This window comes from Eulemur rufifrons, chromosome 1, assembly GCF_041146395.1.
Source record: "Eulemur rufifrons isolate Redbay chromosome 1, OSU_ERuf_1, whole genome shotgun sequence".
NCBI classification, from domain to species: domain Eukaryota; kingdom Metazoa; phylum Chordata; class Mammalia; order Primates; family Lemuridae; genus Eulemur; species Eulemur rufifrons.
In genome coordinates, this window is record NC_090983.1 from 40,812,793 (window position 1) to 40,840,171 (window position 27,379).

Sequence of the window (27,379 nt, forward strand, 5' to 3'; positions counted from 1 at the left end):
TGTTCAAAACTGTAGCCTTTGTGTCATAATGTAATTAATATAAAACGGTACAGCTGATTTGTGAGTCTGGTGGTTCTACAAAAAGCTAAACATAGCGTTACCAAATGACCCAGTAATTCCACTCCTAGGTATATATCCAGAAGTGAAAACAATAAAAAGAATGAAGTACTGATACACGCTACAACATGGATGCTACATGAAAAAAGCCAGCCACAAAAGACCACATATTGTGATCCGTTTATATGAAATGTCCAGAATAGGCAAATTTACAGATAGGATGGTTAGTTGTTGCCTGGGGGTAGAGTAGGGGAGGTTGAAAGAAATGGGCATTTTTGTGGTGATCTAAGTGTTCTAAAATTGTGGTGATGGCACACAACTCTGACTATATTAAAACCATTGAATTGTCCACTTTCAAGTATGAATTGTATGGTTTGTGAGTTATATCTCAATGTAGCTGTTATTTAAAAAAATAGACAGGCCTTACTTGAATACTGATTAAACCACACTTAGTCTGCTATAACAAAATACAGACTAGGTGGCCTATAAACAGAAATCTATGTTTCACCGTTCTGGAAGCTGGGAAATCTAACAAATAGGTGTCAGCAGATTTGATGGTTGGTAAGGACCTGCTTCCTGTCTTCTTGCTGTGTCCCCACATGGTAGAAAGGGTGAGAGCTCTCTGGCTTTTTTTTTTATAAGGGTAATAATCCCATTGACAAGGGCTTCCCCCTCATGGCCTAAGCACCTCCCCAAAGCCCCACCACTAAATACCACCACTCTGGGGTTTAGGTTTCAACATATGAATTTTGGGGGGACACAAACATTCAGTCTACAGCATATACTAAAAGCCATTTGCAGCAATTTTGTGAACATTCATTGAGATGTGTGTGCTCTTACAGAAGTCTATCAGGGAACCGGAAAGCTAAAAATGTTAAGTGGTTAAGATGTAGCAACTTCACTACTTTAACATAAAACACAGGGGACTTGGATTGTTTTCTTCTAGCAATGGGACTTTGAGCCAGATGATTCGAGTTTAGAATTTTTCAGATTTTAGGCATCTGATATTATTGCCCTCGGTGGGGTTTGTGGAATACCACATAATCAAATCAACTCTAAATTTCTCTAAGAGAAACAAATACACTAAGAGGAATGTATCAGGATTTCCCATCAGTTCAGGTCATATTTGGCCACCAAATGAATTTTGGTGTCAAAACAATTAACATCAACCAAGCCTTTCAATTTTCAAAACTTCTATTTCCAAATTGCAGCCAAGGGGACATCAGCTGTATAAATTCAAGTCCCAGTTCTGCTGTATCACCTGTGAAGAAAATACTTACCTACTTTGTAAGGATGATGCGTGATTCAAAATAAAAAATGAGATCGTGTGATATATGAATGAACCCAGTAACTGTAAAGCACGTTGCAGATATAGCTTCATACTACCAGTTTTTTAAAAAAGTAAAGCCTGCCAATATTTTTTATTTTAGGAACAGATATAACATTAAAATAGATGTTTTTGGAGTATCAACATACAATAAAAAACATAAGGTGCAAGAACCCTCCCCTATCTCCAAGGCCTAAAGAGCAGCTATCCAGCTGTAGTCCACTTTCCTGAATTTTCTCAGTTCCTTTTCTTCAGCTTTTGACAACTGATGTATAATGTCTTTTCCTAAATCTGGGTCATTTGTATCCTGAACCTCTTCACTAAAATCATTTTCTTCATCTGAGTCATCACTTTCTTTTTCTTCTTCCATATCTGTATCTTCAGGGATTTCTTCAGCACTTTAGGAACAGAATAAAATATAAATATTATTAAAAAAATATTTCTAAGCAATAACTTTCTAAGATACCTATGTAGAAATATAATCAAATGAACAGAGTAAATGAAGACTCTTATTATTGAGCACACTTAAAAAATTATGGGTTATCATAAAATGCAGGTGAATTTATAAAAGTGTAATTTTAAAGTATATACCAAATTTTTAAAACACACACAAAAGATCTCTTTTCTGAGACTGATTTTCAATGTATTTTACTTGACTTAATAATCCTATATCCTTTAACTCCATTTTAAAGCTTATGAAATAAAGAGAAATACAATAGAATACTCTAATAAAGGATAACACAAACCAGGCTGTTTCCCCAAACAGAGTCCCTAAACATATTTACAGAGCTGCTTTACCTCTTAGTCTCTCTGGACAGCAGCAATGAATTTACAAACATGGAGCACAGGAAAGAAGCAGGTGGCAGTACATGGGCTGGAGTGTGAAGAAGCTGGAGTAGAAACAGAAAAATAGGATTGCAAGGATAAAAAGATTATTTTCGGCAGTCTGTTCCTTCAGTGTCCTTACTGAGTACCTTTTATTGTAAATGTCAAGAGTCAAACATGAAAACACCTTCCCCACAGAAAAACCAAACCAAAGAAAAACTTATTTCTACCTTCCTACATTTCTGCCAACAACCACCCCTCCTTGGGCACCCCAGGTCCAGGCCAAAATAATCCCAAATTATAAATTATGCTATTTGGTTTGGGTATGAAAAGTTTTATATCATACAAATGATTACTTCTTAGATATTATATAAAATATCTATGTTAGATATAAATATCAATGTTAGGTATAAAAACTCCAACCTAAGGTGCTTTAAATGCATTTAATCTGTTTCCCACAGTTTAATAATTGCTTACCTCATTAATTGCAGGTATGTTTTCTGTTAAGGGCAGTTGTACCAGTTCATTCTTTGAAGTTTCATTTAATTTTTCATCCTGCTGCTGCCTGTGCTTTCCCAATATGAAATAAAATGGGGTTGTCGGAAGACTTTCTTCTGCTAGCAGCTGTAAGGATTTAAGATAAAGGGAATTTTAGTAAAAAGGAGGAACCACTATGGGTCAACAGTAGGCTATTAGTAGTTAAGGTTCTGGGGAGTCAAAAGTGACAAGCAGATTTCAATTTTGTGTGTGTGTGGCGGGGTTCAGTGCCCCTAACCCCTACATTTTTTAAGGGTCAACCATAATGACACTGGAGATTTTCTCCATAAAATAGCTCAGACAGACAGTGAAGGCCAGAGGGCAAGTTTCACACAGGCAGAGAACTTCCAAATGGCTTTTTTGCCTACTTTTAAATCAGAACAGACAGCCAAGAATCATCAGACTCTGATGAAAACCTCTAAAATGAAATGCAGTGACCAAAACACATTGGGAACAAAAATGTGATAGAAACAGACCACATAAGAGAAAAAAAAGATGATAAAGATGAGGAAATCTGGGAAAGAGAAAGAAAACAGGCAAAAAACAAAACAAAACAAAACAAAAAAACAAAGAAAATTCTAAAAGGTCAAGCCCCAAATAAGAGGAGTTGCAGAAAAAGAGCAGAGAAAATAAGGGGGAAAAGGACTTAATTCCTCCTTAGTCCTCTACTCAAAACCCTCCAAAGGGCCCCACACTTCACTCAGAGGGAAAGTCAAAGTCTTTTTTACAAGGCCTACCTAGACTTCCCCATTTAAAATTGCAAGCTGTACCCCATACCCCCCTTTCCTCTATTTCCCACCCCAGTATAATTATCACCTTCTAAAATACTCCATATTTTTCTTAATGTCTGTTGTTTACTGTCTATGTCTTTCTATAGTCTGCAGACACCGTAAGTTTAGAGACTTGACTATTTTGCTCACTGATGTATCCCAACTATCTAAACAGTCTCTGGCATGTAGCAAATGATCAATAAAAAAATTACTGAATGAATTCAATGAGTTTTCAGAGGAAAATAAGTCAAATTACAGACAAAGAATCAAGAATAAGAGTGGTAGTGGACTTCTAGTAATACCAGAAGCTATAAGGCAAGAGAACCTTTAAAGTTCTAAGGGAAAGCGATTTTCAACTTACACCTCTACAATACACAATCAAGTGGGAAAGAATAAAAACATTTCCAAACATGCAAGGTCTTAAATTTACTTCTGCTTCACCAAAGCAAGGGAGTGACCAAAGAAAAGAGGAAAACTATGGGATCTAACACAGTCAAGGTGAAATAAATCTCCAGAATGATGGTGAATGTAGACCCTAAGATGACCACTGTGCATCCTCACAGAGTGACTAGTCCAGATTGAAGCAAGTCACAAGGCTCTTGGAAATCTTTCTTCATAACTTGAAAGGATACCTAGTGTGTCTGAAAATACTGAATACTTACACAACTTGGGTAGAGTCTGGGGTTGTATTAGGTAAGAAGTAAATAGAAAACTAAGCAAATGGAAAAAGAAGGCAATCATTAACTTCAGAGAAAACAAAAAGTTGGCCACAGAAAGGAAAAACAATCTGTGTATTACTATATGGCTATGACAATGAATACTGATCTAACAGATTTAAGATTTATCTATACGGAGAAAATTGGGGGGACAAGTAGAGGAAGTACATGTTGTGTACACGCAGAGAGTGGTAGTGTAAAAAAAAAGCTAAAATTTCAGTTTCAATAGCTCAGAGTTAACAGATAATACCTAAATCTGAAAAACCCAGAATTAGAAATGTAAACATGTTTCTTAGAGATACAGAGTTAAATTAAAAGCTTCGGCTAAGAGTTGAAGGTGACTATCTTCATGGTAGTAGTGGCGGTGTAGAAGCTTTTCTTGGAGAGCCTTGTAGAACTATTTGACTTTTTGAATCGCAAGCATATATTACTGACATTATAAATTAAAACAATTTTAAAAGAGCATTATATTAATAACTTCAAAAGAGGCATATCAGTTTATAAGTGTATGGTTTTAAATTCTATTTTAGGGCCAAGTGAAACACTTTTCTCATAGGTGAGTTCTAAAACATAACCATCTTTTTAGGGAGGCATTGCAGCCTGTACCACGAATGGCTGAAACTTACCTGTTTGCTTGTTGGTGTGAGTTTTTCTTCTGGAGACTTTGTACTGAATGTCAATAAACTCTGAAAAGAGAAATCAATTAACGATGCAAAAGATAAATTGTAGAGTACAGATCTAAATAAGGTGTTAAACAATAGGAAGGTCAATTTTTCATTTTGTTATACGCATCTGACCACAGAAAAGGAATAAATGATTTAAAACTTAATAACCACTACGAGACTTACAACATTATATTCTGAAAGATATTTAAGAACTGGTAATGAAATAAAATACAATTGACATATCAAACTTAAGTCAAAATTTTCTTTTAATTCACATCAAACACTAAAATTTAAAATAAATGAACCATGCTAATAAATACAATTTAAAACAGCTGTCTTCATTTTTGCTGTCATAGACTTAATGCAAGCAATACTTAAAGAACCTCAAAGGCGTAGGCTAACTAAAGTGGTGATAATATAGTCACACCAGTAATACTACTCTATTGAGCCTATTAGACAACTTCTTTTGGGAAATAATCCTTTCATGAAATTATTTCTCCCAGAAACAAACTCACACCCATAGTCATGGGCTATTACTTTCTAAAATTACATGTATGAAGTGACTGCCTTTCTCGAGGGGTGGCGGGGGGCAAGTTACCTGTGATTTTGTTAGGAAGTAAAACTGGGATCTGTTCAGCCACTGGTAAGCTTCTGAGGTGAATGATTCAGGGACATCTCGTGGAACAAACACTCCCCACTGGACTTCCTCTCTAGAGATATTCTTTTGAATATACAATGGCCTTGGCTCACTAGGTTTAAATATAAACACTAGAGGGAAAAAACAAGGAGACAATAACATTTGGTTACTTCTAGCCTCAGACTGGCTGACCACACTAATCCTGGGACTCATCCCATTGAGTAAATGGCTCAGGTTGTGATTGTTTTAAGCTCTGATTCAACAAGGATCTACGGGGTGCCTGCTATGTGCCAAGCAGGTCAGGAAAGAGGGCTGTGAAGATGAAAAAAAGAAAGAAGAATCCGTGCTCCAGAGACCAGGGCCTACTGCAGGTGATTGACACCAAAATATTATTACAGTAGTATTTTGTCTTAAGTACTAGAAAAGAAGTATGTAGAAATTGCTTTAAGGGCATACGGGATAACCAATTAAAGCTTCTCAGGAGAGTTGGGAATGCTTCCAAGAGGTGCAATCTCCATTGGATTTTGAAGACTTAGTAGGAATTGGCCTGTAGGAAAATAATGTCTAGGAGCTCTCAGAACTAAGCATGAATTTACACAATAACTAGGCCTTGGGCAAGAAAGAAAGGGCAGTGCCTCAGGCAAAACAGCTTCAGATGGACAGGAGACTTGAAGGCAAGCTTGACTCCAATTATGTTAAAGATGTTAAAAAGAGGCTGGGCACAGTGGCTCACGCCTGTAATCCTAGCACTCGGGGAGGTGGAGGGGGGGGAATTGTTTAAGCTCAGGAGTTCGAGACCAGCCCGAGCAAGAGCGAGACCCTGTCTCTACTAAAAATAGAAAGAAATTATATGGACAACTAAAAATATATATAGAAAAAATTAGCCGGACATGGTGGCACATGCCTGTAGTCCCAGCTACTCAGGAGGCTGAGGCAGAAGGATTGCTTGAGCCCAGGAGTTTGAGGTTGCTGTGAGCTAGGCTGACGCCACGGCACTCACTCTAGCCTGGGCAACAGAGTGAGACTCTGTCTCAAAAAAAAAAAAAAAAAAAGATTTTCCCTTACTATCAAAGTGTGGTTTGTACTTACAGTCTGAACCCACTGAGGACTGAGAGATGGCAGCAATGTTCTCTGAATTGGGATCAGGTTCCATAACTCTAACATTTAACTTTGCACTCCATTCTACTGCAAGGGGGAAAAAACGTGATTCACTTCTAGGAAGAGATTTACCAAAAGCTTTTTCAAACTTGTTATTTAAAGTGGGTATTCCTAATCTTTATCGTGACAGTCAATTATTCTTAGAGGGATTTTATGCTTCTAACACATGGACATACACTGAAATTATCTGTGGAGGCTGCACTTAAGTGAGGGGCAGGAAGCAGAAAAACAAAGCAGAACTTAAATTCTCCTTTTACACATTATGAAAAGCTTATTATTTCACTGAAATTTATGTCTGGTGCTTTTCTTCTGCTGTTAAATGTGGGCAAACTGTTAACCCAAGTCACTGTAGAGAATATAAAAACAAGTCATCACATACGTTCATTACCAAGCAACTACCATGCCTTCCAAACACACACTCAAATGAGTAAAATGCCACCAAGTTCACACCTATTAGAAGGACTATGGAAGACTACATTCAAATTTTAAGCTGTCAGGGGTACAGAGGTTAATATGCATTGCAAATTAGTGAAACATTCCTCAAATTGTTATGAGGATGGAGACTACTGAGGGCAGCAGAAAGTCATACACACCGAAAGCAGTGGAAAAAGGCTAGGACAACGGAAGCCGACTTATCAACAATTAAGCAGTTTATAACTAATGTCTATTACATGCCTAGTACTCCAAATATAGTGCTATGTCATGTGAAAAAATTATATATTCTCTGGGCACAAAACTGAAGATATGACCCCTAAGTCCTATAATGTTGAAGTTTAATGTCAACTCCCTGTGTGTTTCGACAATCACTTTAGAGCAAAAAAATATCTTACGTGCACAACTGAGCAGATTCCAACAGCAAAGAATGCCATTTTCAGTAGCACCAAGTAGATACTTCGAACATGTCAATCTCCCAAAGCAAAGGTGCCTGGATTAAAACCATAAGGAAGTTAGCAACAGTCACTTTTGGCACATCTAGTTACACAGGACTGCAGGCTACCAGGCACTGTATTAGTTTTATGCAATGCAGATTTTTAAACAGACACATTTGTTCATAATTATCCTGAAGAAAAAAGAGACTAAGAAGTACAAAAGGAAAGGTTTATTTAGCTATTTTATTTCTTTCGGAAAACAGGTCCGATGACCAATTCTGTTGTGCAGTCCAACAATTAACACAAAACAGAGAAAATGTATGTACAATTTACAAAATCATTTAACAAAAACCCTATTTTATGCTCTTTACCTAGAAGAGAAAAACTTACAATCTGAATTGTAAAGAAAGCTTTACAAAGTAAATTCACAATTGGATTATTTGGAGAATTAGAAACAATTTCATTAGCCACCTGCCATTCTGTCCTCACACCCAGTCACCTGAGGCAATGTTTGAAGATGCTGTTGTTATTTCCCCTGCCCTTCTCAGAAACAATGAGATCTGAGCATGACATAGTTTTTCTGGGAATGCACAGAAAATAAAATGGGTTGGATCCACTGAGGCTTATATATGGCTTCTATTATTATGTAGCACACCTATGAAAATATCTATTACAAAGAAAAGAAAAAATCTGTAGGCCAAGAATTAAATACTAATCCTGATTTCAGAAATGCCAGCACATAAGTTTGTGTAGTCAGAATTTTTAGCTTCCTAGCATTTTGATTAGCTGCTTGTCCCACTGACCTACAAGGCTACCTTTGGAGAAAGCAAAAATGATTACTAAAGTTTGAAGATCTGTGTAAATAAATAAAAAAACAAAAGTACTACCTACTTCCCAAATGATTTACCTACCTTATTTTCCCAGCTCGTTGGCAAAACGTACATCTAAGTTCCCATGTCTCAGAATCCCAGATTGTGACTATTTCCTCAAAACTAACTGCTAGTAAAGAGCCATCTTCAGAGAAACAGCAGTTAGTGGCTTGATATTTGTGATAACTACCCACAAAGTCACAGGTCCAGCCAACAGCTTTTTCTGTGGAAATATAAACCATTAACTTTTAGAAATGGTATAAATGTGGGACAAGATTATAGTAGTTCCCCCTTACCCACGGGGTTTTACTTGTTGAAGTTTCAGTTATCAGGGGTCAAACGTGGTCTGGAAATAGGTGAGTAGAGTACACTAAGATATTCTGAGAGAGAGAGAGACACCCCCCTACATTCACATAACTTTTATTACAGTAGACTGTTGTAATTATTCTATTTTATTATTAGTTATTGTTAATCTCTTACTGTGCCTAATTTATAAATTAAACTTTATCATAGGTATGTGTGTATAGGAAAAATCATAGTGTACACACAGGGCTTATTACTATTTGTGGTTTCAGGCATCCATTTGGGGTTCTGGAATGTATCCTCTGCAGAGAAGAGGACACTGCTGTACATGCCAGTATAAGCAGCACGGATTAAGAAACAAAGATTAAAAAAAAAACCTGCTTCCCAGAACTTCTTTAAGTTCGAACTGCTACAAAATATTGACTGGTTGGAAATTTATGCCCCTTCCTAGAGGCCTTGACCTCCCTCTAGTGGAGCAGTGAAAAGACTATTGCCAAAAGCCCTTTTTACTGTATACTCAAAAACTAGAATTATCAGCACATGATTAACTAAGAATACCATTTAAAAAGTACAGATTTGGGAAAAAAAGACATGAAAATGTGATCTCTTAAATCTATTAAAATTAAGTAATATCCTGTAGAATTAAACAAGGTAGAAAACATCTTACTAGAATGGATGCAAATCATGAGATAAATATTACCAATTTTTTAAATTGTGTATTTTAAACATACTATATCTAATCAACTTACTGTATATATCAGAATCATCTGTTAATATCCACACTTTGAAGTGGCCGTCTTTACTAGCTGTAACCAAGGTGGGCTGTTCAGATTTCTCTGAATTACAGAAACAGAGAGCTGTGATGTGGTCGTCGTGTGGCATGTTAATCTTTGTGTTAAGAATAAACCTAGGAGGAAGGAAACCAGAAATTATTCTTACATCAGGACAAATACGGTCACATGAGTTTAAGAATTTCTAACATACTATACGTTTTATAATATCATCTTGAAGAATGGGCAACAAATAGATTATCACCTAGAATGACAAATGAGTGCTCTAACTCTAATGGTCACAGGATCTTGTGTGACTACAGAACTCAGATGAGTTTGGAAAATAAACAAAAAATGGAATGGCTGTGAAAAGCCTCACTTGTGGCAAGAAAATACAGAAAGAAGACTACTTATTCAAACTGCCTGGGTCATTATTTACTATTCTCAGTCACCAAAACTACGTTTTAAAGCTTGTTTCCAGCTTAAAAGGGCAGTGCTGTGAATGAAAGATAACTTCTGTTAGCACTATACTGTTAAAAGAACACCAGGATAGCATAGTGTCCTGGTTTTAAAAAAGCCTGGGCTATAAGAGGAGTGACTAGGGACAATCACTTAACCTCTCTTGGCCTATTTCCTCACCTGTAAAATGTGGCTAACAGGCTTATCACACAGGGTTCTTTTGAAGATTAGTAAGACAATAGGTATGAAAGCACTAAGCCTAGTTTTTGGCACGCAGCAGAGACTTGATAAATGGTTATCACAGCAGTGGTAAGAGAAACCAGTGGGTTCCTTATTTAATCATAACACCCTTGCTATACTACAATATACCTCCACCTACACTCTGACTTTTCCAAAGCTGCTATGACATTAATGGAAGAGCAAGTGAATGTTTGGATTCTCATCCTAGATTCCACGTTTCTTCATTTATGCAATGAGATGACACTATGACCTAGAGCTGTGGTCCTCAATCCCTAGGCCACAGACTGGTATGGGGTCTGTGGCCTGTTATGAACTAGGTCACACAGCAGGAAGTGAGCGGCAGGTGAGCAAGTGAAGCTTCAAGTATTTACAGCCACTCCCCATTGCTGGCATCACTGCATGAGCTCCGCCTCCTGTCCGATCAGTGAGGCATTCGATACTCCTAGGAGTGGGAACCCCACTAGAAACTTCGCAGACAAGGGATCTAGGTTCCCAGCTCCTTATGAGACTCTAATGTCTGATGATCTGAGGTGGAGCTGAGGTGGTGATGCTAGTGCTTGGGAGCAGCTGCAAACACAGATTATCATTAGCAGAGAGGTCTGACTGTACAATAAATGTAATGCACTTGGATCATCCCGAAACCAACCCCCTCTCCCAGTCCGTGGAAAAACTGTCTTCCATGAAACCAGTCCCTGGTGCCCAAAAGTTTGCGGACTGCTGACCTAGAGCAAACCAATGCCTTCCCAGAACAGAAAGCTTAATTAAATAAAAGTTTTATTAGAAGAGTAACACCTCCCCCACCCCTGAATCTAAAACTTACCAAATGAAACATCTTAAAGACTGATAATTGAAACCATAAAATAGGAAGTCAAATATTGTATATTTTGAAATTAAGAAGTGATTATACAGGTAGTATTACCCTTGTGTTTTCTTACTAAATAGCCACAGTTTCATTTGCAATTCAAGCTCAGTTTCCTTTTCTTGCCGTTGTTCCACCGTTGCGAGCCAGTTACCAAAGCAGCCAAATGCAGCCTTTGTTAGTTCAATTTGGATCAGACCATAATCATTGATATATTCTTGCTGTATAATATCTAACTGAGGGGTTAAAAAAATCCAAAATGTTTATTAATGTGAATACATTATGTCAAAAGCATTCAAGGCATGATACTTAACTACATCCAAGACAACTTCTACTATCGATGGATTTTTAGACAAAGGTAAAAATTACCTAATTGTTATTATGGACCCCAAAATTGCCATTAAAAATGAGAACACATTATATAGTACTAATTTGGTGATAATTATTTTTCAATGACCTTGAATATTCGTGATGACTAACAACCACTAGTATACAACAGAACTGTTAATTTAAGTAGTGCTTTTTCTTGTTTCTAAGAACAAATAGCTTTACATAAAATCTCAAGGCTAGATTCCATATCACTAGAAACAGGGAGAGCAGAGATAAACTTACAATCTTCATGAAGTGAACAAAGATAAGAAACATAAATAAGCCAGCATTTTATGGTTGTTTTTTTAAAACCCTTTTTCTTTCCCTATTTACTAAGTAAATACAGTGCCTATAATTTCCAGGAATTACACAAGATCTCAGTGTTTAAAGATTAATAAGCTTCCTTTCTTTGAAGGGTTTAACAGGCCATGGAAACAAAGAGATAAGGTGTTACATTTGTTATGATAGGAATCTAGAGGCACAAGAAAAAAGTGGGACATCTGGACTGGATTGCATTTATCAGGATTATAGGAAGCATTCCTCTTTAATCTACACTGAAAGTTTTATCTTCAATATACAAATATGATACTGTTCCACCACAACACAGATAGAGATTTGTACTGTCAATCCACATATTCTTGTTTCCTTATCCCCATTCCTCAAAAGGCACAGATGCATGGGATAGCTAATTGGAGTGCATTCTGAAACAAAATGAAACAGAAAGAGAGCAAGTATTTGTGCACCAACTAGTTTATCTGTAATCTGTAACTGTGGCCTCATTAGAATTATGCTCTAAACAACTAAGTAATAGTTAGATAATGCTGACTGTGGTCAAGAAAACACAGGCACAAGATCCTGTTTTAGAAGCTACCAAATAAATTACTCAACCCAGTGGTAAAAAACTTCACTGGTTTTAAGGCTAGTTAATGGAGCTAATGGAGAAAGTCTTACATTGTATAACTGCTTATCACTCTGGAGAGAATAAAACTGCAGGTGGCCAGGTTTTCCATTTAATACCAAAGCTTTAGTTCTTGGATCAATCATCAAACCGGTGAAGATACTCCTATCTGCCAAAGAAGTGACAAACAATAGCTGAAATCAGAGAAATATTCACTCTTAAAATGTATGTGACCCCAAATCCAGTGTGTTCTGCAATACCTTTCACTAGGCCTTGAATGACTGCAGATGCCTCAAGGTTTCGGTGAATCACTATTATCTCTGTGGGTAAAAAAATAAATATTTAAATATAAATAGGTCAGAACTTCAAGGTGAAGAAGTCACCTGAATTTATATCATTTTGAAATATGCCAGTATACAAAACTACCCAGTAAGTTTAATAAACTTGGAGTGTTACTAGAAAATCAAGACTGTATTTTGTAATTTAGTTGAAAAACTAGGCATTGGGGACGAGGGCTTTTCTGTTGGAGTCTTTAAATTTGATTAGTTTTGCTTACAAATACATTCTAAATGTTAATTCAGAAACTATATATATAATATATGAGAGAGACAATGTCTAAAAAAAGATAGTTTAACTTTGAAATAAGTCATGCCACACCAATGTATTACTCATAGTTATGTTCTTTTTTGAAGGAAATGGAAGCAGATTTATAGAGACCCTGGTCCAGGCTGAATAGTAACAGGATGAGCAAAGTTTGGCAGGAATAGACTGTCTCTATTTCTATCAGAATCCACAGGACTCCCACACTAAGATAATGCTGTATCAAAAGAGAATATCACAGTATGCTTTTGTAAATGCCACTATATTTGTGAAAGCATGAATGCCCACTTCCAAAGCCTCCCTTTACTTCCCCACATCGTCCCATCCTAAAAGGTTTTGAAAATGTCAGTGACACAACAATAACCAAATACACATAGACCTTCATTTTCATAAAAACAATTTTGAAAATGTTGGATTCTGGTGGCATCTGGAAGTAAAGCAGGGTGAAAAAAAGAGGAGAAATGGAAGAAAAAAACGCCTGTCAAGTCTTATACTACTCAATTAGTTTTAGGTCTCTTTGTTTCCCATTCCCTACAGACGCTAAGTGATGTACGGTATTATACAAATTATGTTTCCTCACAATAAAAAATTTAGACTTACTATTATCAGAGTGAGAAGTACAGAATAAATCGCCTGCAGGTGAGACTGAGATATGTTCGATAGTAGCCCCCAAACGGGGGAGAAATTCCTTGTTCTTCTCTGCTGCATCGCGCCACTCTACAAGTACAGATTCACGACCGCCACTCAGCAGGCTGGTGCCTTCACATACACCCAAAGAATTTGAAAGGACGGTGTTTTGGGGGAAAAAATGGAAAAATATTATTAACATTTTAATTTTTCCTGCCATATTAGAGAAATAAACTCTTTTTTAAAAACATACAAACCAGTCTTTTCATATCCTTTAAAAAATTCTCAAGAAAAATGATCATTGATTCAGGAATTTTCCTTCCCAGTGATACCCAACAAGTTTGCTGCTGACCAACACTTCTGTCAACAACTAGAAAAGCTGGATGAAAGAAACATCTTCTAGGCCCAGATGGCTTCATTGATAAATTTTTCCAGACATTTACGAAAGAAAGAAACCAATTTTACACTCTTCCATGTAACCAAAAAAGTACACTTCCCAACTTGTTTCACAAGACCATCATGCTACTCTACCAAAACTAGTACACTGTAAGAAAAAAATTAAAGCCAACTTCATGACAGATGCAAATTCCCAAGCAAAATATTAGCAAATTGAATCCAACAATATAGTAAAAGGACAACATGTCATTGCAGAGTTTACTGCAGGAATGAGAGATTATTTTAACAGTTGAAAAATAAACCAATGCAATTAACTTCATTTACAGAATAAAAGGAAAAATCATTGATTATCTGAACAGACGCAGAAAAAGTAAATGACAGAACTCTATACCCTTTCATGATAATAAATCTCAGAAACCCAGGAATCGATGGGACCTTTTAAATCTCGTCTAGGCTATTCAGAAAAAACTTACAAGCAAACATCATGCTACAAAGCAAAATATAAAAAACTTTCCCTGTGATTAAGAATGACATTGGCATATTTATTCAACATTAACTAGATGTCCTAGTGCACCAAAATGAGATAAGAAAGGCTTAGGGATATGAAAGAAGGAAAGAATTACTTCAGTGTTCACAGACAGCATGACTACATCAAGGCATGGCCAAAAGAATTTAGAGATAAACTCTTAGAATAAGTGAGATTTGCTAGGCAGCTGAATATATGAGATATATACAAAAAAAAAAAAAAAAAAAATCAATTTTACTTTTAATACTACCACGTCAGTTAGAATATAAAATAAAAAATACCGTTAACAGAATCATAAGACCGGAGATATAACAGAGATAAATTTAAAAAGACCCCCAAAATGGAGAGATATTATAATTACAGATTAAAACATTTAATACTATAAAAATATCAATTCTCAAATTGATCTATAGCTGCACCGGCCAATATGGTAGCCACCAGCCACGTGTGGCCATTTAAATTTAACAAAAAACAAACCAACACATAAGAGAGTACCTTCATGACCAATTAAACAAAGATTTCTTAGGACACTGTTTTAGACTGTTTTGCCAAAAGCAGTCCATCAAATAACCATTTTTAATTCTTTTATAAATCTAAAAAGACTGTAGTTTAAAGATCACTGCTTTGTAGTGATGTTTCCTCCAAATTTTATGAAGTTGAAAACTGATAAAATCTTGCTAAACAAAAGATTAAAGGTATGTAAAACTGTGATGTGTACAAATAAAACAAATTTAATCTGATACACACACATATAAAAAATACTGTGTATATTGTTCATATTTGCAAGTTATAAAATAGTTTTCAAAAACTAAAATCGGTATTTCCTTTACTTAGCCAACTATGTTTTTTCTTCGTTTATTAACTCTTATACCTAGACAGCATCAATACTGACATTTCACTGACAACTACATGCTGTATTTAACCATTACTTCTCATTTACAAATATTCACACTACTTGAAATATAAAATCAAGAATCCAACTCTATAGCAGGCAAGATCACCTGCACTACCTCCTATGCTAAAGCCCTGGCTCGGGGTATAAGTGCTTTGTATTCTTCTTCTTCCTTTCTTTGAGAGCCCACTGGTCTATTCCTTCTTCCCCGGTCCCTACCTGAAAGGGCCAAACCCGAATGACCCAGGGCTACGGGTATGTAAGGCCCCTACAGAAAGCTGTGACTGCAAACCACCGTGGGAGAAGGTAGACAAGATAGGTAAGAGCAACAAAACAGAGAAGTCACAGTGACAATAAATACCAGTCTGTGTTTGCCCAGATTTGGAAAGGGGCCACAGCAGAGAAAGAGAAATTGAGGAGGAAGGGCAAAGAAATGACCTTAGGTTAGGAGAAAGTAAAGACATTGCCTGGAACACATACACACATGTGTACACATGCATACCACTCACTAGTATTTCTGGGGGGGGGGTGGGATGGGAAAGAGGGTGGAGAAGATATACGAGTAGCCTATATTTTAAATCTGTAGGGTCAGGTTAATTTCTCTTCATTACCCTTTTATAGTCTAAATTCCCATATATCACAACTATTATCATCGTTCCCTAAACCCAAAGCATAAATAAGCTTAAGATGCTCCTATTTCCCGTGGCTTCAGAGAGTTAAACCCAAGTAACCTTCTAAGGACCCACAGCACATGGTACCATTTAAGACTCAGCCTGTCAGTCTCCAGGAAGACCTAGGGAAAGAAAAATCACCTTTCCTGACTTTTCATTTTTCAGGCACATAATCTTCTCTAGCACCTAGCAAACTTCTTCCAGGACCAGTCACAATATAAGTAACTTTCACCACACGAGTGGGAGGGTGCTAAAAGTAACCAAAGACAAAACATACTTCACACTTCTGTCAAAGACCACCTTATTTTTCAAGGAGGTATTTGTACTCACTACAGCTACACTCTCATGTAGCTTAAATGAAACAAAGATCTGAATTAATTTAAAATAGTGAATGTGGAATGAGGCAATCCAACAGTTAAAAACAATGGCTTTTAAATCAGACCTAGGTCCAAATCCCACTTACTAGCCATAGTAAGTGACTAGGCCAGTCAGTTATCAACTCTAAACCCCACTTCCTTCACCTGTCAGATGATAATAATGATACCTATCTCATAGGGTTAAGGATTAAATCAGATAATGGATATAAAGCTCTTGCATAATTATTTGTACCTGATAAACTATAGCTACATACTTAGCTATGCAGACATACATTTAAAAAAGTAATATTACATAAATATGTTCTTTATGTTAATAACAGAGACTTTATTACAAATGTACACTTTAGAACTGTGAAGGGCTTTGAAACCTGAAGTATATAGTAGTGCTGAGCAAAGCTCAAAACACAGGGGTGATATACAAGTGTTTACAGCTCATTTAGCCCTTGCAATTTTAAATCTTTCAAACTATAAATACAGAGAATTAAAATACTTGATTCATATACTTCAAAAGTTCATTTTAATTATTAAACCTGCACTTACCTGTCACTGAAAAAGCCAAATCCATAACCATATCATGGTGCCAATGTAAACACGTGTATGTGTATTTCTTGTCATCATTAAAATTTCTCCTATTGGAGAAAACAAAACTCTTAAATTGAGTAGGTGTAAGTTAGGAAAATAATGGCATGTCAAATGTGATAAACATACGCCAAACACAACAAATCATATTATCAAGCTTACTGGTCTTAATGTACAAAAATTACATTTTCTACTTCTAACTAGTCCCTTCTACAAATGATACACCATTTATGGTATTCACTATTGTTCAGATATTCACTATTGTCACCCTTTCCTTTTTGGATAAAGGCTAACAAAAAAAATTCTCTTTAATAAAATGATTATAGGCAACATGAAATTTTTCACTCCCCCTACAAGTTTAAAGTTAGAAATCCTGAAACAGTAAGTATGAAATGAAAACAAAGGGAGGATGTTTTTTTGGATTCAGAGATAGTCCTCGTCTGCAGGACTAAATAGAACAGAAATGATCACCATGCTCTTAATGAGTTAACTGACCAAAGACGAATTTTGCCATCCATGTGACCAGATGCAATGCAGTCTTCCTTTGGGTGACATGCTACACATGTAAAATTGTTCTTAGAATGTTTCTTATTTCTTGATGATGACAAAGTAAACCTAGGAGAAAATAATTTCCTTTAAATCTCCTGCTAAGTGGTGATATAAAGTAAAAGGGAGTTCCCAGCATTTTCAACCAAAATTGGAAAGATTTCAGAATTCAATGAATATAAATGTAGGATATTTTTTAAAAGAAAATTTTGATCAAGAATCAAGCACTGAGTTTTTTTTTTTTATTTTATTTCAGGTTATTATGGGGGTACAAAAGTTTAGGTTATATATATTGCCCATGTACCGCCCATCCCCCCCGAGTCAGAGCTTCAAGCGTGTCCATTTCCCAGACAGTGTGCATTGCACTCATCATGTAGATATACCCCCATCTCCTCCCCCAAACCCCCATCTCCCCGAGTCAGCACATTCAAGCGTGACCATTCCCCAGGCAACGCACTCATAATGTAGGTATACACCCATCCCCTCCCCCCACTCCCCACCTTAGTCTGATAAAAGCACTGTTTTGTAAACATATATTAATATATAATATAAAGTTTATGTGACTAGTATTCTGTCAAAATAATTTGTCTATGGAAGCCACTGACATTTAAGTAAAGAAAAGACATTCTTTTAGTGATTTTTTTGGCCTTGACAAAGCTTGTTCAAATTTCTCATTGAATCTAAGTTTTAGCATGAAGGATAAACAAGCCTAAGAAATTACATCTGAGACAACTGCCCAAGGCATCTAAAGGAACAAATCCAAAGGGATAAATTGGTGGCGAGTAGTGCACGCCTGCAATCCCAGCACTTCGGGAGGCCAAAATGGGAAGATCACTTGAGGCCAGGAGTTCAAAACCAATAGCGAGACCTTATTTCTACAAAAAATATGGTGGTGTGCACCCATAGTCCCAGCAACCTGGGAGGCTGAGGCAGGAGAACTGCTTGTGCACCAGGAGTGTGAGGTTGCAGTGAGCTATGATGGGACCACTGTACTCCAGCCTGGACAACAGAGTGAGATCCTGTCTCAAAAAAACCCCAAAACCCAAAAAACAAAAAACAAACAAAGCTCTATTAGGTAAATTTATCTTCATTTTAAATACATGTTGAATAGAGGTGCATTGGGGTTCAAACAGACTAAATCTGACTCACTTTAAACCCTGGTATCCCAAAGCCTACATTCATTCCTATAGCCATAAAATGGCAATGAGAATGAACTTGGTGAAAGCTTTTCAACTTACATCCAACTTTGACTCCAAGTATGCAGAACAAAATTTAGGTGTACAGGGGCTTTTGGCTGGAAAAAGCTCCCTAGGTTTCTGTGATTAACATTCTCGCAACCCTACCCATTGATGGTTAAAAACTATACCTCTATACCTATGGTCAACCTCTTGTAAATGAAACTAGAAACAACTTATCACAGGATCAAATAAAATTATAACAAACTCTTGAGGAAATAAAGCTAACAAGAAAGAATTCTTACCTTGATGTTGTTTTCTTTTTGAAAAAATAAACGGACAAGTAAAAGTCCCGCACTGCAGCGACATATTCTCCCTGGTATTTCAAAGAGAGGGTGGCATTCACAACAATAGTCAACACTCTTGAAGATCACAAAAATTAACAGTAACAATAATTTTGCTCGGCAGATTAAGAGTATATTAATATAAAATGATATACTCTACTTTGGCTGTAGAAAGAATAATCCTACTTTTGAAATGATGATAGAAAATGAAAAGATGAGCTTAGCCCCTAACTTCCAAAACCAGATTCTCTAGCTTTAAGAGAATTATGGAATAATTTACATACAATAAATGCAATGTTTGACATATGTGTACACTTAACACATGCACATTTCCTTCACCTCAGAAATGTTCCCTTCCTTCCTCTTCGCAATCATTCTTCAATGTCCCCATGCCTACCAACAACTATCCATTTCTATCACCACAGCTTATTTCTCTGCCTGCTGTAAAATTTCCCGTCAATGGAATGCTGCAAGAGACACTCTCATATTTGGCCTCTTTGGCTCAGCATCATCCTTTTGGTTCATCCATCCTCTTAGGTGTATCATTAGTTCCCTTTTAATGCTGAGCAGCACTCCACTGAATGAACACACATCACAATTTGTTTATTCTATGGCTGATGAACATTCGAGTTACACACATTCTGCAGTCATTATGAATAATCATTCTCATACCTATTTTGTGGTCATGTTTTCATTTCTCTATGTAGGATCAGAATTGCTGGGTGAAGTTATTTATTTAACTTTGCTCTATATCTTGCCAAGATTAGCTGTTCTAGTGGATGTGAAGTGCTATCTCACTGTGGTTTTAATTTGTATTTAACTGATAACTAATGATGCCAAAGAATGCTGATTTAATAATAAAAAAGTTTACTCCGAGATATTAACCCTTTTTAGAACACCACCAAAATAACGCCATAAAAATTAAGGCTAAAGAAACATGCCACTATAGTGAAGTCCAGGGGCTTTGGATGGTATTTGATTTTAAAATAATGAAGTAATTATTAGGTATAAACATCACAGTTATTATTTATAAAAACATTTTACTATGTACTCATGTTGCACTGTTAAGTAAGAAAAAAAGATAAAATGCCTTCTGATCCTAATTGTTTGGAAAAAGTTATTTTAAATATCTTAAATAAATAAAATAATTTGAGTGGCTTTTATGTGGGACAGCCTAAGAAAAACAGTACAATACCAAAACATCGATATTTTAGGGACAATTAGAGAGTTTACAAAAGCAATAGTACAGAATACACAAAATAAGGATGGCTCTAAAACTATATATACCATAAATACATGCTAAAGCAATGAAACAGACTTCTTAGTTACTAACAAAAATATAATAATTCAAGGCAATATCAAATCACTATAATGCTCAAAGGAAAGATTACAGGAAAGAGATTTTATGTGCAAAACAGAAAACCAACAAAACAAAATTTACCTCATTTCCAAAGGCAATGCACTTGGGTGATTGGTTTACATAATCCAAAATAATGGATAGCTCCTTAGCTTCTATTTCTTGGCTTGACGATTTTGGCAATTTCACTGAAACCAGCTGAAATATATCTAGCCAAAGGAAGCTATGTTAATATAAAGCTTCTCTAGAGAAAGTGAACATGTACACTTATTCATATAAACTGTAAATCGGTACTCTAGAATTAATTTGATGCCAAGATAATTCTAGCTTATCTTGAACAAAAGGTACCTTAAAGTTGAACACTTTGAATACACAAGTTTTAAATGTAAGTCTAATTCTACAACTCATATACGTACATGTGAAATCAATGTATCTTACTGGTGCACGTATATTACAAAGTACTAAGCTGAACTTTAATATGGAGATGGAATATGAATACTGGTGAACTGTGCAGCCAAAAGCAACAAACCACCTGAGAAAGCTTTTAGAATTGCTATGGATGTGCCACAACATTCACAGGATAAATCTACTTTTCTGTAATATTGACATGTTCTTCTCTTTACATCCATTTAAAAAAATTTCTCCCTAAGGCTTTTTCTTTTTTTGGGAGACAGAGTCTCGCTCTGTTGCCTGGGCTAGACTGCAGTGGAGTAGAGTATGCATCATAGCTCACTGCAACCTCTAACTCCTGGGCTCAAGTAATCCTCCTGCTTCATCCTCCCAAGTAGCTGGTACTACAGGCAAGCATCACCATGCCCGGCTAATATTTTCTGTTTTTTTGTAGAGACAGGGGTCTTGCTGTAGCTCAGGCTGGTCTGGAACTCCTGACCTCAAGCGATCCTCCTACATGGCCTCCCAGAGTGCTAGGATTACAGGCATGAGCCACCATGCCCGGCCCCTAAGGCTTTTTTACTTAAAGACAAAAGTCCTTCCAACAGCCTACAAGGGTACACATAATCTATTCTCCCTTGGTTCATTCCAACCAGCCTCTCTGCTACTTTGTGAACATGTCAGGAGCGATTGAGAATGCTTCTCCAAGAGCTGCACAACTTATTCTTCTTCCCTGACAGCTTATTTAATATGTATTCCTCCAATGCTGCCTGTGTCCCTCCCCTACTTGATTTTTCTCTAGAACACCTTCATCACTTAACTGACCTAGTCAGCTTACTGTTGGGACTTATTGTCTGTTTGTTCTGTGCATCCAGAATAGTATCTAGCCACAGTAGGTGCTCAATCAGCTGCTGAATAATTATGACATATAGTTAAGAAATAATACCATCAAAAATAATGTGTAAATAAAAGATTAATTTGTTTTTAAACCAGAGAAGTAATTTCAACATGATTTGCAAAATTTTCTATCAGAGACTCTGGTTTTGGGCTGTGAAACACAGATGACACAGATGAAGAAAGAGAATGTGTGTGTATATTTATATTTGAGTATGAGAGGCCAGTGGGGTAGCAAGCAAGCCAGCTTAGCAGAAGGGATCTTTTTAAGCCCCACTGACACTGTTATGTAACAGATACCCATATTTTCATATGCTGGGTACCCATGATGTGCCAAGCACTAAAGAGTAACACTAGATTCCATTATGAATGGAATTTAGATTATAGTATTTGAAGTTTCCACAGTTAACTCCAAAAGGCTAATGACCAAGATCTGTACTTTACATCAGTTTTCTACCCTGTCTTGCCCATTAGACTCAGCTGGGGAATTTTTAAGTAAACAATTAGGCCCCACCACAGAGAATCTTATTATTTAAATTCCTTGGGTGATTCTTACGTGCAGCCAGTGCTTAGAATCACTGGTCTTACAAGCATGAATAAGAAGTTTAGCTACAGCTGTTGGTGACTACCCTTCCAACTGAGGAATCATGGGGTGAGTAAAGCAGGTGATTACCAAACATGGGTGATGAGCAGAATCACCTGGGAAGATATTAAAAATGTAGATTCCTAGACTACATTCTAGACCTAGTGAATCAATTGCCAGTCGGGGAGATTAGGAATCTGAATTTTTAGTAGGCATGTGGACTGATAATCAAGGATCCACATATTTATGTACAAAATAGACCTTAAATATCAGAAAGAATGCTATCTTTGAAGTAGTCACCTGGGAAGACAACTTAATTAAGAATGTTGCCATTTCCAGAACATTTTTTGAAATGTCCTTTAGAAGTGGCTTATGAGCCACATAAGAAAACTAAACTTAATGTCACATTCTTGACAAATACAATATCACTCATTATAAGACTTGGCACTAAATGACTTTTAGCTAAAAAACAGATTTAGCTTTCAGTTTTGACTATTCAAAAGTTACTATACTTAAGTCCATGATATGTAATAATTTACAAATTTGTTTCAGGAAAAAACAAAACAAAACAAACAAACATGGTGGAAAGGATTCACTTAACTAATAAACCATGAACAGTTTAGCTTACTGCCCACTAACCATTGTAAAGCTGCTTTGCATTTTTAGCTTTGAATACAACTATATTTTATGGAGGCCACCACACAGTACAGTGGCATTCTTGAATTCTGGGATTAGAAAATTTCTTTGGATATATCCTTCATGTTAGTGTTCTGTTTTATCAAATTCTACAATGAAGGACAATTATTTATAATTTACAATATTCCAGGAATTCCTAAAAAGCTGACACATGGCAGTTTTGATGGAATAATGTTCCAAAGATAGTGAAAATGTAATTGATAATAATTTAGTCATACTGATTCTTAATGTCAACCTATTTTCTATATCATTTCCTACAGTGACTCAAGACCAATAAACAGAAATGTTCGATGATGGGTAAAGCGATAATGATGCTTAAGAATGATAGATGTAAGTTCACTAGAAAGACAAGTTCTAGCCCACCTTTATAAAACAGCTTTAAGATTTGAGCTCTGTGGTTCATTATTACAACCATATATAAAATAATCCATTTTATATTATTGCATATTTCAGAACTGATACAAATCCTCTGCAAACAAACACAGTAATAATAAAAGCAATTTAAATGCCAACTCCAAAAGCTGTTAGCCTCAGATTAAAACCAAATGTTAAATTCTGAGAAACTATAAAAAGAAAAGAGGCACTCTATACCATATAAAAACAAAATAAGTCAATTATATGATACCTGGTTTTTCTTTATTTATTATAACAAAGACAGAATCCTCAGGGCGGCTAACAGTAAAGAGGGCATGAAGTTTACATCCAACTGTGAAAGTCTGAAAGATAAAAAGCACCATATTGTCTACTGTCTGTTTCCCCCAGCAGAACATAAGATCTATGAGAGCAGGGATTTTTATCTATTTTGTTCACTGCTGTATTGCCAACATAAGGAGAACATATAGCCAATAGAACACAACCAATACATATTTGTTGAACAGCCATTCAAGTTTGGTACATATAGCCCTGATTCTTTTTAGTGGTTGTATAATACTGTATTGAATGAACGTATCACAATTTCAACTGAAATCAAGGCTATATTTACTTATTTCCCTACTATACACAACAGTGTAAGGACTACATAGACACCTCATTATTTCAGTGACAGATTCTTACAGGTGAGATTGCTGGAACAAAATGTTTTATTTATTTTCAGGTTTATTCTCACTGATTGTATATAAAAGTTTCTCTATACTGTTCTATAGACTTTCTGTTTCTCTATACTTTACCTATCACTAGATTTTTTTCAATCGTCAATCTGGCTAAACTGATAGGGAAAAATGCTGTCTCATTTGCTTTAGTTTATATTTCTTTAATATTAATGAGGTTAAGCCTCTCTTCATATTTGTTGTCTACTGTGTTTCTTTTCCTGTGAATTTATATATTCCTACTTTATGCCAATTTTTCTACTAGGCTATTAGTTTTTCCTTATTGTTTTTGGGAATATTTTTGTATATTAGGGATAATACCTTTTGTAAATATTTTCTCCCAGTTTCTTTAACTTGTCTTTTTATATTAGAAGTATACGATTTTTACAGTCAAATTTATCTTTTTATTAATGGTGTATGAATTTACTTGTTTAGGAAGTCTAAGGATGAGGCCTTACAAAAGGAAATATATCTATCATTAAATTATATTGCCATTTCCTTTCACATGAGGAAAACTGATGAAAAATCCACATACCTTTATCAAAATGCCATCTATATAGTCCCACAGTCTAATTGTGCCATCAAAGGAACAAGAATATAGCTAAAAGGGTAAAAATAGTACAAAATTGATTAAAAAACAGAAATACATTAAGATAGCACATGAATAACTAAGTGCTGATAAGAAGGCATTTTCTTTTCTTTTCTTTTTTTTTGAGACAGAGTCTCACTCTGTTGCCTGGGCTACAGTGCCGTGGCGTCAGCCTAGCTCACAGCAACCTCAAGGCTCCTGAGGCTCAAGTGATTCTCCTGCCTCAGCCTCCCGAGTAGCTGGGACTACAGGTATGCGCCACCATGCCCGGCTAATTTTTTCTATGTATATTTTTAGTTGTCGTCTCGCTCTTGCTCAGGCTGGTCTTGAACTCCTGAGCTCAAACGATCCTCCCGCCTTGGCCTCTCAGAGTGCTAGGATTACAGGCGTGAGCCACTGAGCCCAGCCAAGAAGGTATTTTCTGTTCATCAATTCACTGTTAACCTTAAAGAGGTGGAGTTTAGTTACATTGCTTCTGCAAAATAGATACTCTTATCACGGCCTGTGGAAGTGGTAGCTCGATCCACCAATTTTAAGCTTTAAGCTGAGGGGAAAAATGTCAACCTTCTATTTTGAAGAGGGAGATCGTAAGTTATGAAAAATCATGAACTTGTTGCTATTTCTCCTATAGCTCAGTCCCTTTTTATTAACTGAACTGCTTTCATTTTACACGGGTATTAAAGGAGAGCTTCTCAAATGATTAGACAATGTCTTTTTAAAAAAAAAAACAAAAACATTTCCAATCCATCAAGGACCAACACTTTCATAAAATACAATAGAAATTATCATGCACTTGGATGCTATGGAAATGCCAAAGTGCTATAAAGTTTCGGGACAATTTCTGTGCTCATATCACTGCAGACTGTAACCAACAGTTTAGAACACTGGTCTGTGGACCACACGTTGGGAGTGCAAGTCCTTAGTAACACATAGGTTTATTTTTGTCCCAGTGGACTTAATTTTACTAAGTTTACACTAGATTCTTTTTGTTGTTGTTATGTTAAAATACTTTGCTTATAATGTTTATAAAGAATTTTAAGTTTTTTTAAAAGAAAGTGGCAATTTTAAGATTTCTGCAAATAGGGACATGGATTCAGAAAAGATCATATTATTTATCCAAGTCAAAGAATAATATTAAGTAAAAAATATACATCACAGTCAACGCATATAAGAATCCTAAACATGGGTTAGTAAAACATAACAAGGCAAACATATAATCACTGTCAAAACAATGGTTTATACACAAACACTGTGAATCCTATACCCACAGAATCAATGCCCACTAATCTTATTAACTCACATCACCTGAAACAGATCTTTCATGCCCTGTGTATATGGCTTTTTGTTTTGCTATAAAACTTAGTAATATAGACTTCACAAATTACAATTTTAACAAAAGAATATTTTTGTGATTAAAAACATTCAAATGCTACACATAGCAATAAACTTTTGTCAAACCCTCAGAGGATAGTAAAGATAAAAATCTGTGCTTGGACTCTACAGAAAAGTTACTTAATTTTGACTTTTAGGAGTAGCTCATAATTTTGGAAAGAAAAGATCAATGTTACTTTATGCCCTACTTCCTTTGTGATAATGCAATGCAAATCCATTGTTAAATCCACCAATAACTTCCAAGTTGGCTGTGACTAATTCAGGATTAAAAACTAGAGCCAGAGCAAAATATTGTTGAGATAAATTTTTAGTAAGCTTTGCTGAAACTTGAGAACAGAATTTAAATGACCATTTCATTATTCTTGAATTCCGAGAAGCAAGGCCCGTTTTGTGGGGGAAGTGGGAGATTTGAACTAAATTAAATCCCCAAATTTGTCTTGAAATTAACTGGTTGATCCACTCACTAAAGAAGCCCTTCTCACCTAGACGCTCATTTTAAGATTAGGTAACATCTGCATTAACCCTCAAGAGACTCAACCTTTAAAGGAATAGATCTACCAAATCAATGCCTTTTGGCCAACATTTTCCAAAATGTGTTCCAGAAACCAAAGGGTTCAGAGGTCAGATAAGTTTGAGAAACACCAAATACTACATATCCCTTTTGGATATTTACAATGCACATAAGGGGAACGAGAAGACCTACAATCAATAAATCCACTTAACTTTGCCTAACCCTGAATTTCAGAAACATTCTTCTCAAGTAACACCTATTCACATCCTGGGGAACAAATGGTTCCACAGAATACACTATGGTCAATGTAGTTCTAGGCCGTGATCTTACTTTAATAACGAGAAACAAGTGAAAGATACCCTGAATCAGAAAATCAACAAATATTTCACTGCATCATAATCTGGAAAATTTCCCAGCCAAATTCAACTCAAATTTTTCTGTCAATAACAAAGCCAATGTAAAAACATTCAATTATAAACTGCTTGACACCTGTAGATGATTGTTGGGGTTGAGCTGGATTCCAGTCACCAGATTTCTGTGTCCATGCAATATGTGCACACATTCTTCTGTGGCTGTGCTATAAACTTTAACAAAATCTCCAGAGACACAAAAGATATACCTGGGAAAAAAAAGAAACAAAAGTAAGTTTCATGTACTCCTTAGGCAGTACAATCTTTTTATTGTCCATGATAAAAATAACATCACACAACAGAGATCTCTTTCAAAGTAGTTTAAGAACCGTATATTCAAATTTTTGTGCTGTTTTAAGCCTATGGGGACATCTAAGACTGATTGGTTCATTAACTTAGAAGAGATTAATG

The 27,379-nt window shown here is 36.0% G+C and overlaps 1 protein-coding gene across 1 annotated transcript in view; it reads right to left on the bottom strand.

The window, feature by feature from the left end:
- Positions 1–1,446: 1,446 nt before the first annotated feature.
- Positions 1,447–27,379, bottom strand: part of WDR75 (WD repeat domain 75) — a 30,568-nt gene continuing 4,635 nt past the window's right edge. Inside the window, exons 2-21 of the mRNA XM_069469538.1 lie at positions 27,048–27,177; positions 24,602–24,667; positions 23,607–23,697; positions 20,503–20,627; positions 19,023–19,093; positions 17,492–17,611; positions 16,958–17,046; positions 13,529–13,687; positions 12,589–12,648; positions 12,382–12,497; positions 11,122–11,297; positions 9,483–9,640; positions 8,473–8,653; positions 7,523–7,617; positions 6,624–6,719; positions 5,496–5,665; positions 4,859–4,918; positions 2,687–2,833; positions 2,183–2,274; positions 1,447–1,782 (exon numbers count right to left, since the gene is read on the bottom strand). Of these exons, the coding sequence (XP_069325639.1) occupies positions 1,578–1,782; positions 2,183–2,274; positions 2,687–2,833; positions 4,859–4,918; positions 5,496–5,665; positions 6,624–6,719; positions 7,523–7,617; positions 8,473–8,653; positions 9,483–9,640; positions 11,122–11,297; positions 12,382–12,497; positions 12,589–12,648; positions 13,529–13,687; positions 16,958–17,046; positions 17,492–17,611; positions 19,023–19,093; positions 20,503–20,627; positions 23,607–23,697; positions 24,602–24,667; positions 27,048–27,177 (2,407 nt within the window). The 3' untranslated portion in view covers positions 1,447–1,577. The remainder of the gene's footprint in view (positions 1,783–2,182; positions 2,275–2,686; positions 2,834–4,858; positions 4,919–5,495; positions 5,666–6,623; positions 6,720–7,522; positions 7,618–8,472; positions 8,654–9,482; positions 9,641–11,121; positions 11,298–12,381; positions 12,498–12,588; positions 12,649–13,528; positions 13,688–16,957; positions 17,047–17,491; positions 17,612–19,022; positions 19,094–20,502; positions 20,628–23,606; positions 23,698–24,601; positions 24,668–27,047; positions 27,178–27,379) is intronic.